Below are 11,966 nucleotides of genomic sequence, written 5' to 3'. Positions count from 1 at the left end.
AGGAGTGGCATACAGCATATGGTGAGGCCGGGGGCTCGCTGTTAGGCATTAGAGGCCATGTGGTGGTATATGCCCTAACCACTCGGATATCGGGTCACCCACTCATTATAAATTTAAAGGTATAAAAAGTATAAAACATATGTGGAGGTACTTATGTGGCCTATACTGGCAGAGTGTGCACAAGACATTTGGCACTGATCGATATGTCAGGAGATGGAATATGGCATTTGTGCCAACATATCTCACCCGCCAGCTAGCTAGTGGAAGGGCCTTTATGGATCCGACTTTCCAAAGTTACGCTTAATTTCTGTCCCACTCCTTTTTTTCCATTCTCTGAAACTATATCTTCTAGTTGGTCTTTCCCCTGTTAGCTCCATCATCCTCCAGATCCCTCCAATATGAGCCGCCTCTGAGCACAATGGTCCCAGTTTGGGAATACTCACACCAAAGACACCGAAACCACAAGCTAGCTAATGCAAGACACCCAAACCACAAGCTAGCTAATGCAAGAGTCGAAAAGCTGGTGGCAAACCCAGGACAACTTGAGGGGTGGGGGGGGGGGTTGGGAGAGAGAGAGAGAGAGACTTTTTGGAGTGGGTTATGTGTGCGCTTTATTTATTTTATTTATTTATTATTGTTGTTGATTATGTTCATGTTTATGTCAGTTGATACTATCAATGATAAGGGCTACCAACTACACCCTATAGGAGAAGCTCCTACAATAACCACATTATAAAAACACTTAACAACACTCCTCTGAAACGGGTTGATGACTACAAGTATTTGGGTTCATATATATCTTCTTCCCAAAAGGACTTTCAAACTACAGTAGGAAGGTTATATGGCCTGCAGTCAGCCTGCAATGACATGCATAAGATCTGGTCATCCCAGCTTAGTAAGTAAAAATATTTAGGACGACTGTTGAGCCAATTCTACTCTATGGCTCCGAGACATGGACACTTTCAAAGAAACTAGAGAAACGGTTGGATGGCGCTTACACCCGCCTACTAATGAGAGCGCAAAATCTGTCTTGGAAGAGCCACCCATCGACTGATCTAATATACGGCAACCTTCCCCGTGTTTCTTCACTAGTCTGACCCAGAAGAACACAGTTTGCCGGCCACTGCTATACAGAGCTGACAATGAGGTTATATCTTCCCTTCTTCTCTGGAGTCCTGCCTCAAAGCAGACCATAGGAAGAAAACTGTCGTTCCCTGATGTCATCGCTAGTGACACATGCATCAGTAAGCAGGAACTGGGGGTGGCAATGAAGGACCGGGAAGTCTGGCATGGCATTGTGAAATCCATGATCATCGACCACGGTCGCAAAATGATGATGATGATGATGATGTGTGCGCTTCATTACAATGTTAAAATACAGTACAGTACAGTACAGTACCCAGTGATTCCTCCCCCAGTGACCCCCACCAACACTGTCCTTGTTTACAACCCTCAGACTCTTATCATATAAACATCAACACTTTAAACATTAAAAATAGATAATCTGATTTGAGCAGACCAGACAACATGAAACAACTAGAATAGGGCTGGACCGTGTATGGTATAGCCTACTAATAAATTAATCCCGTAAATCCATCAGCCAGTGAGTCAAATGAGTCAAACTCATTTTGGGTAACGTGTTCCGATTTAAATAACCACTCAAGATTTCAGTGCAAGATTCTATCAGTGTATGAGAATGATTGAGATTTAAGTTTTTAATAGTGAAATAGCTAGTTACATAATAATAATAATAATAATAATCTTTATTGTCCCGAAGGATATGCATCTTTACGTGTACAGTGTACAGTGTGTACAGTGACTAATGACAAAAAAAAATCTAATCATGTAATAATTCAAACCAAACCAAACCACCACCAAAACCAAACCAAACCAACCAAACTATAACTAAACCAAACCACCGCCACAGGCTGAATTTCCAAAGTTAACCCTAATTTGCTCTCCAACCATATGCTCCACTCTCCCCCAACCTCCCATCCTCTCTCAGTAACTCTCAGCCTGATTCTGAATCACGGACCCGGCCTCCTTACCCCAGGGTGTTTACAGTAACTACGTCACTTACCATAATGTGGGAATGTTAGAACAGAAATGCAAGGCATGAACACAAATTAGAGGTAATTGCCTGCACCCCCTGCCTTTTCCAACCACTCAGAGTGGTGTGCAATCTGTGCATGGTCAGAATGGATTGTGCAACTACTATTATGGGAATTTGATGGGGATGAGTGTTCTGTTAAACACAACATGAGGCCAGCTAATAGAGGCTATGCGCATTTATATGCAGGAACACCTACTGAGTGAGTGGCAAAAAAAACAAAAAAAACTTTCTGGCCTTGACAGCCCATATACTTCCAATTCTGTTTTTATTAAACAGTGTTAAACTCACTAACATTACAGGTGTACGGAAAGCTTGACTTTTCCTCTTTCTACCTGCAAAGTGTTTGTTTCATAAAAATCCACTATACACATGTTATGAAGACATTCTGTGCAATTGATTATGTTTCTATCTGAGTAGTTTGGAAGCGCTCGTTATCAATAACGCAACGTCCTGCTACCTCCTGCATTGTGCTCAACTTATAGAAGGTGGTAGCCTATATACAGGAAAGTTGAGTGTTCCAACGAGTGCTTCCAAACTACAATGCTCCTTGCTGCTCAATGTTTCAAGTAGGATGGGTAACTGGAGGCCATCTTTGCCCGCCAGTTACCCATGTTTCCAATGTTTTGCCACTCAGTTTAGATGGGGGGAAAAAACTAGATGCCTCATTGGCCGCTGCAGTTCGTTGGAGCCATGTAAGAACGGAAACAATTTACACTCTGTGGCGGAAGTGCGGCGGAAGTGTGGAAGGCACACTACGCCACGCTGCCACTGTGACTACTGGCCAATCACAGCGCATCTTTTCCGGGACTTGTTGTTCCTTATTTTTCAGCATTCCAATTAAAAGAAATTGCAAAAATAGCCGATCTACAAGCTCACTCTATTTCTGCTATTTTTGTGTGCCATACTAGAATGATGAAGTAGGACTTTCATTTACGAAAAAATGGGGAAGAAAATGGAACGATAGCGGCCGACTCTCCATCATCAAAGTTGCCCACCGCTGGTATAGGACAAGAGTACATATGGACGTACAACAATGGACTTCCGGCCGGGCGCGCCGACACAGCAAAACAATCCGCGGAGTGCTCACGTGGGTTTCCCCTGTGTGCCCCTGTTTCCTCCCACAACACAACACATGCATGCTCTTATTGCCATAGTGTAAGCCTTATAGGTCTGCCCACTGCTCCAAGGATGGATCAAATGCAGGACAATTTCCCCTCCGGAGAACAATACAGTATAACTTTATTTGCCTTGTAAAGGCAACTTTGCAACTTTGTATTTCAGTGCTTTGCGGCAAAGGTACCTGTCTAGCGACAGGTGATACTTTTACCTTGCAATGGTTGAATGACAACATCTCTATCTATGCAAAGACGAAAGGCAGTGAGGTGGACAATGCCTATGTTGTATGTGTGTGTGTGTGTGTGTGTGTGTGTGTGTGTGTGTGTGTGTGTCATGTGTACACCAAATCCGAAAATCTTTGTATATTCTTCCTGTCGCCCACAACTTACACATCCCTGTGTAGGCAACCCATCCTGGCGGAGATATGTGGTCCATGGCCACACCCCTTTTTCGGTATCAAGGTGCAGCTATACTTTACATAAAGTTACACAAGTTCACCGATGTAACTATTATGTACAGTATGTCAGACTTCTGCATTTCAGTACTTTTGTTCAATGATTTGCTCAAAGGTCCCTGGATATGAGGGAACAAAGAAAAGCACTCTTTTCCCCTAATGTTTCCAGAAGGTTTTCTTAAACAGTGGTTCCCAAACTTTTCAGGTCGAGGCTCAAAAGAGAAATTAGATGTTTGCCCGAGGCCCAAACTAGTGAAAATAGCAGATCTACAAGCGCACACTGCGTTGCTTCGCGACGCGTTTTGAGCTTCAGCTATTTTCAATATTTTACAATTTGTATTAACTTATTTTCTTGATTATCTAAATGTTTTGAAATTACAGTGACAAAGTCTAGGAAACAAAAAGTAAAGGGACATTTACTCGTGACCCATAAAAACATGACGAATGGGTCCCGTACAGTACATCCGACCCATGCAGTGTTTGGGAACAATTGTTTTAAAACACTTAAAACTATCACGACAATTTATTCCAGTTATTTTCACTGACTCATTCCAGGCCGTGGCCCTTTGAGTTCACTTCCAGGCAGCACATATATATACCCGTGTCAGCTTCTGGACATTTCACACACAATCCTGTCCCGCACCCTGTGGGACATACATGGTTCTGTGTCATCCTTATCTGTGACTCCTCTGGTTTCTTAATGAAGAGGATAAAGTGCATAAAAGGAGATGGGACAGTCAGTGTGTGACTCTGTCATTCCTTTTCGAGTAACATCACTCGTCTCCGATGACAGAGGTCTGACCTATCTCACACACACACACACACACACACACACACACACACACACACACACACACACACACACACACACACACACACACACACACACACACACACACACAGTGGAGGATAGTCATCCTTCTTCTTCCTGATCATGACAAACAATAACTACTCTAAGCTAGGAATAGGATATATGGAGGGGGCTGGGTCATGTCGTTCTCATCATATCAGTTTGCATAATTTCACAACAAAACCCCGGACAATTCTTTAGGGTGACTTACAGTAAGTTGCATTTGTACGTTTGTTCTTTTGTATATTATTTTACTGTAATTTGGTGAAACCCTAAATGTAGGACAGAGAGAGCGACGACGACTAGAAAGGCAGAGACGACGTTCCAGAGTGATCTTCAGTGGTTGATAAAGTACTCAAATGTATTACTAATAAGTAAAAGTATCAATATGGCAATACAGAACTACTCCGTTACTTACGAGTAAAAGTACACTATTCAAAATGCACTTGAGTAAAAGTACAAAAGTTTTGGTATCAAAATCTAATGAAAGTATACCAAAAGTAATAGAAAGTAGGTATATATATAGTTATACTCATTCTGAAGAATGTCCCATTCCACAAGGTTCAAATGCATGCGACGCACTGCGAGCTTGTAGATCTGCTATTTTCCAATGGCCAGGGCTGCAAGTGCATGGTTAATGTATGTTGTTGTTTGTAATAATAATCAAAATCTGCAGTTTTCCAAAAAAAAAAGTGCAGGAGTAGAAGTACAATAGATAGTGGAAATACTCAAGTAAAGTATACAAATACCTCAAAATTGTATACTTAAGTATAGCCTACAGTACCTACTTACAGTGGGACTAAAATGTGCTTAGTTTACTTCCCACCACTGAGTTTGTGATAATCATTATAGGCCCGAATATGCAAACGATGCACATCCCTTCTCTAGTTCTGGTGCTGAGCCAAATGCCCCACAGGTAGGCCCATCGATGGAGCCTAAAAATAGACCTTCAAAGCTCTGTGTACAGAACAGCATGTGCCTTCCCTAATAGCCTACTGTAAACGTGTCAGGACCTGCAGCCACTGACACATCATGACACCTGGGCATATATACAAATTAAACACTTATGCTAAAAAAACAAACAGTAAAATGACACGATCGTATATACGGCAATATAAATAAATGGTAAATGGTGCATTTATATATATATAGCGCCTTTATCCAAGGCGCTTTACATGGATTGTGCATTACATATTCAGTTATTCACCCATTCACACACACTACACATTCACAATAACAAAAAAAAACATTGCATGGATGCACCTGGGACGTATCCACAGTGATGTATCCTGAGGTCAACGGGATTTCGTTGACATACCCCTCACTCAGCCGGGAGTGATCAAGTCCCGACTTACGTCCCAGTAGCTACCCTCAATCAGTCCCACTAGGGAAAAACCAGGGGCACACAATCCGTTGGAACTACTCCAGAACTATACTCTGCCAGGGCTGGGAGCCGGTACACTAAGTTCTGGCACACACCTATGCCGGAGGAAACCATGCACGGTTAAGGCACCAACCTGCACCAACAGGAGCAATTAGGGCTTCAGTGTCTTGACTGACTATGAATCCTCCGCATACATGTTTCCCATCATTCTGCACAGAAGCCATATGGCACACACCAAGCAACACCAAGTGCATGCACTGTTCATCATGCAGGTAGGCACGTAGGCTATACTGTACTGTATGTGGTTTCTACATCTACATCCTCATGTGGTCGTATTGTTTCGTATCGGGTGGAAACATTTTTAATACCTCTCAGGAAATGGAAAAAAAAATCACATGTATTCTTTTTAGTGTAGTTATTCAAATGCTCCTTTCATTGGTCATAATAGTTATGAAACTCACAGACAGACTTATACCCACTTTCAAAATGGCATCAGTTTTTTGGGGGCAATTCATATTAGGCAAAAAGCTTTAAAAGTCCCCCATGCTGTGTTGCCTAGAACCGGAGGTCTGAAAGAAATCAGTAACATTATGAAGTACATCTCAGTGACATGCAAAGATGTAATTCAAAGATGTTCAGATTTTTTTTTCAGACCTCCAGTTCTAGGCAACACAGAATGGGGGGGGGGGGGGGTTAAAATTATTTCGACACCTTTACAACTTTAAGGTATTTTAATGACATAGTCAAATGTTGAAAGATTATGATGATGTAACTGATGTATATATATATATATATATATATATATAGCCTACATTTATTTATAGCAATCTAGTCTACTCTATAAAGTAAATAAACAAAAAGTCCGTTAAAAAACGTTTCAGCATGACAAAGTGTGCATTGACCTCTCTCTCTCTCTCCTGAGTCCTGACTCATAATTGGTCTATAACTGCTCAGTGGAGGGTTATACTGCATCATGGAGAGGGATGCGGGACGGGTCCGCCCCGTAACCAGATGGGTGGCGTGAGAGCGGGACGGTACAGTCAGAGAGAGAGTTGGGATAAAGTGAAGTCACCGTGCGTGGAGTGGAGTAAAGTGGAGCGAGTGAGAAAAGAAAAGTCCGCTAGAAAAGTTCAGCTTCTTAACCCCTATAGCCTACATACGATCGACAGCTCAGAGAACGACCTGAAAAACGGCGTAAAAGCGGCTCTGCGTTCATATAAGGACGAGATATGGAATTTCGACTTTATGTTGGACTGGAGACGCATGGAGGACCAACTTCTATTTTATGAGCGCACAAGAGGAATCGATGTTCCAGTCGCTGCGTGGAGTTACTGCTGGGATGTAATATCAAAGTAAGGCTACAGCCAAATAACCCAAACAGGTAGGCCTGGGCCTGTCACATCTTCTACTATAGCCTTTGGCAACCAACTCGTTTAAACAAGATTGGTGTAGATTTAGTACAATGTTATGTCATTATCACGATTTCCCACGAAATAAGACAGAAAGCTGCAGCTGGCTCCAGACAGACTTCTCAAACAGTAAGGCTACTCAAACTACCACAACTGCTCGGCAGTTTCATATACGTTAATGGTGCTTATGTGAACAGTGACTTATTGCTCAGTAGGCTACAATTAACGTACACAATGAATTGAGTTTTGGTTATGTTTAAAAAATATGATAGTTAGCCAATATTTAAACTTTGTTTTCGTTGTTGGCTGCGGGTTAATTGAACGATGTGAAATGCTTTAATCAAACAATGTATCATAAACATGATAACATCAATAGCATGGTGTTACAATTAAAAACAGCAAACTTGAGTCTACTGAATTTGTTCAAAGCTGTTGTGTGTTCAAAGTTTTAGGGCAACTAAGGCTACTCTCACCATCAGTGTATAGTTGTTCTCAGTTAATTAATATTCACTCAGACTCTTCAATTAAATGTTATAAACGCCTCAAAATTAACAAATTAATAGGCTATTGATTTTAATTTAAGCAATTCAATGGAAATATAATAGCCTGTTCTTTTTTTTTCTTCTTGTGCTGCGTTATATTGACAGATCCTTGAAGGAGGCTGTGTTGTGATGAGATGCAAGTGGCATCGCTGCCAGCCCAAGTAGCCCCGCTTCCCTCCACCGTGTCCAGTGCTGTGGCGCCCTCTGCTGTGTGAACCGAGGAAGGCCAGGCCACAGGCAGGCAGGTCAACATGGGCAACGTGGTGGAGGAAGGCATGAACGCCATCATCGTCACCCACTACAACCACTCGGGGAAGTGGGACCGGCCGCGGCGGAGCGAGGCCTGCAAGAAGGCCGTGCTGCTGCTCATCTGCGCGCTCATCGTGCTGGAGAACGTCACCGTGCTGCTGGCGCTGTGGCGCAACAAGCGCTTCCACAGCCGCATGTACTTCCTCATCGGCAACCTGGCGCTCTCCGACCTGCTGGCCGGCGTGGCCTACGTGGTCAACATCTTCACGTCGGGCCGCAACACCTTCTTCCTGACGCCGTCGCAGTGGCTGGCGCGCGAGGGCAGCATGTTCGTGGCGCTCAGCGCCTCCACGTTCAGCCTGCTGGCCATCGGCATCGAGCGCCACATGACCATGGTGCGCCTGCGGCCCTGCGAGACGGCGGGCCGCGGGCGCCTGCTGGGCCTGCTGGGCGCCTGCTGGGCCGTGTCCGTGCTGCTGTCGGCGCTGCCCAGCCTGGGCTGGAACTGCCGCGACGACCTGCCCTCCTGCTCCACCGTGCTGCCGCTCTACGCCAAGAGCTACGTGGCCTTCTGCATCAGCGTGTTCAGCGCGCTGCTGGTGGCCATCGTCATCCTCTACATCCGCATCTACCGCCTGGTGACGTCCAGCGGCCGGCGCGTGAGCAGCCGGCCGTCGGAGCGCTCGCTGGCGCTGCTGCGCACCGTGGTGATCGTGCTGGGCGTGTTCGTGGTGTGCTGGGCGCCGCTCTTCCTGCTGCTGCTGCTGGACGTGGGCTGCCGGCCCGACGACTGCCCCGTGCTCTACCAGGTGGACTGGTTCATCGCGCTGGCCGTGCTCAACTCGGCGCTCAACCCGCTCATCTACACGCTGTCCAGCCGCGAGATGCGGGCCGCCTTCTTCCGGCTGCTCTGCTGCTGCCAGTCCAACCCGGAGTCCTCGGCCATCCACAGCCCCGGCGCGGCCGCCGGCGGCGGCGGCAACCCGCACCTGGGCGGCACCGTCATCCCCACGGCGGAGAACAGCAAGACCAGCCTGGGTGGTGGAGGTGGAGGAGGAGGGAAGGTGCCCACGTCTCCTCTGTCCACCTTGAACAGAGGAGGGAAGGTGCCCACGTCTTTGAACTCCGACATTAAGCATAACTATGACAATATGGACCAGTCCACTCCCACCGCGGTCCACCACCCCTCCGGGCCGGCCGACCTGCTGTCGGCCGTCCTGGTCAAGGCCGGGGCTCTGCCTTCCCTCGGCAAGTTCTGACTCAAAATACCGAGCGGTTGTGTGTGTGGAAAAGCTGATCCGATGCCATTCTCCTGTTGTATAAGACACTCTCTGAACTGTCGTCCGTATCATGGCAAAGAGTGAGTCACAAAGAGGCGTTGGGGCTTTCAGCTATACGCAGGTCCACGAAGCTGTCTTGCTTCAAACGGAGGGTTAATTTACAACGAAGACGCTCACACAAAGCCACTATACGTAGAACTAACTACAATATTATTCACCGCTGCGGAGTCATTGAGAAGAGCCTCACACACATTCATTCACGTTTGTGTTCAAATTCATTATGGAATGTGTTCAGCAGGTTGTTTGGGTGGATTAAGCCAGTGGTTTTCAACCAGCGGCTCCGGGGACCACCAGTGGTCCTTGAGGGGGTTCCAGGTGGTCCCCAGCTAAATGATGGAAAGTTGGTAACTAAATGGACCCTTAATAGATTTTTCTAACTCTTGAGAATGAAAAATGAAACAAAATGGACCCTTCTGGGTCCATTCGGTTTCATATTTTACACTCTCAAGAGTTAAATTATTTGTAAACAACTGCATTACTGAATATACAAGAAGTCTACACAGTTAGAGAATGTAAAATAAATTACATAATTGTTATTTTGATCAACGTTTGCCTGTTATCTCTCCTATGGTACAAACATCAACACAGCATGGAATTGTGGACACGACGCAAGTTTTGGTTAAAGCTAAATCTCATCAGATGGCGGTCCGTTGGCTGAAATACTGAATAAATAATGGACCTCGATATGAAAAGGGTTGAAAACCACTGGATTAAGCAATGGCCAAAAGTATCTACATTCTGTACAGTAGGTACAGTAGGACATGGCTTAATCTATGTCTGTGAAAATGACCCTCGATTGTGCTTCAACGTAATGACAGACCATAATTTAATTGTGCGTTGCGTGTCAATAATCATGCTTTTCTTTAAAAAAATAAAATGTAAAAATATTTTCTTTTAAAAGAAAACTAAATTACGGGCACTGTTTATTGCATGTGCTATGTATGTATTGTAAAAAAAAATATCTGCAGCTTCTCTTTCAATATGTCTGTGTAAACTATTTATTTTTCCATGAAAACCTTCAGTATTACGAACCATGTGTGGTATAATTTTTTGCCTTGTGTGCATAAAATCTGTCATGGTACAGGGAGTTGGATATTGATTTTGTTATGATTTGAGGTGTAACTGTGAACGGGAGCTATGTCGCGGACCTCTCCACAGCGCACCGAGACGCCACTCGCACTTCCACTAACCACTAGTGAGTAGGGGGTGTTGGATTTGAATTATTTAACCGCCAGTAGACTGTAAATGATACTTCAATCCTGGGCTGTGTAGTGCCCCAACACCATTACATATCAAACAAAATAAAAAAATATACATATACATTTTTCATGAGATGTTCATGTGTCTTTAGTTTGCCTTTTCCTATGTCCAGCTTTTGGTGTGTGCGCACAGACTGGGTGCAGTACTTAGTTTAGACAGTTTTTGGTTTAGACTAGTCATTGGTTAGACCAGTCTACAACTACAAACCATCTCAAACCCTCACCCTAAACCTAACCTCCCACGGGGCAGCACACCTAAACCTAACCTTTGTTCTACACAAACAATACATCCCATTGACAGTGAATGGACACTTTTGAGTGTTTGTGTAAACACAAACGTTGCGTAACGCTAACATTGAAGACGAAGGTGAGGACACAAATTCTGATTATGGCCGAGAATGAGTATGATGATGTACGATGATAAGAGCGCCCCTCACTTCACACTGGTGTGATTTTTTTTTTAACCCTTTAGATCATCGACATATCTGCTCTCACTGGTCCAAGCCTCGTTTATTTGTTGGCACAAACCTGTATGGATAATTAGATCCAATCCTGTGTTTTTGTACAGAAATGTCTACTCTAAGCTGCAACAGTTTACTGAAATATACACAATTTTAATCCATATTATGTTTTGCTGTCTGTGTAAGATGACGGCTCATATACGGCAGTCAGGTTAAGGATAATATTTAACCATAAACTGTAAGCATGTGCATTGATATAGACGGGGTCAAATAATCTGTCACGCTATCACATGCCATCTAGACAAATAAAGAGGAATCTCATTAGGTTGAATTTGCTCCACTCATGGCAATTTAATACGGGGAGCTTGATGTTTCCTACACCAGCTGTGTGGGGATAGTAATTATAATACTTCTTATCTTGGGAGGGGGAATTGATGTTTCAAAAAGGAAAATATCTCAACTGTCTATAGCACCCACTAAACTAACTGTGTTATCTCATGTTGCATACCTCATCGTGGCAGTAAGCCAAAAACAAGCCACAGAAGAAATAATTCACAATGGCTTTTTGCCTCAGAGAGCTTTATCACGCCGTTTTCCTGTGAGAAACTAGCTTTGTGGCTTTTATCCAGTTTCATTGCTAATAGTTATATATAGCAAGCGCAATATGTCACTGGACGTTTAAAAGGGTCTTTACAATCAGTCTAAACATGTATTCAAACAATAGCAGCATAAATTGATAAAATATCTCGAGGTAAATTATAGAGGAAAGTGTGGGGAGAACTTAACAAG

The 11,966-nt window shown here is 44.1% G+C and overlaps 1 protein-coding gene across 3 annotated transcripts; it reads left to right on the top strand.

Annotated features, from left to right (window-relative positions):
- The first annotated feature begins 6,931 nt into the window (after positions 1–6,931).
- s1pr3a (sphingosine-1-phosphate receptor 3a) lies at positions 6,932–10,779 on the top strand. Of its 3 annotated transcripts, none has more exons than XM_080771287.1 (2): positions 6,932–7,269; positions 7,974–10,779. In XM_080771287.1, the coding sequence occupies exon 2, from the start codon at positions 8,120–8,122 to the stop codon at positions 9,374–9,376; it is 1,257 nt and encodes a 418-aa protein (XP_080627413.1). In that variant the 5' UTR covers positions 6,932–7,269; positions 7,974–8,119; the 3' UTR covers positions 9,377–10,779. The 3 variants fall into 3 exon arrangements, with proteins under 3 accessions (XP_080627413.1, XP_080627412.1, XP_080627414.1); XM_080771286.1 differs by having other exon boundaries at positions 6,932–7,298; XM_080771288.1 differs by lacking the exon at positions 6,932–7,269 and adding an exon at positions 7,321–7,455.
- Positions 10,780–11,966: the final 1,187 nt, after the last annotated feature.

The sequence above is a fragment of the Protomyctophum bolini genome (genome assembly GCF_963924005.1).
Source record: "Protomyctophum bolini genome assembly, chromosome: 8".
In the NCBI taxonomy this organism is placed as follows: domain Eukaryota; kingdom Metazoa; phylum Chordata; class Actinopteri; order Myctophiformes; family Myctophidae; genus Protomyctophum; species Protomyctophum bolini.
This window is presented reverse-complemented; position numbering and strand designations above follow the sequence as displayed.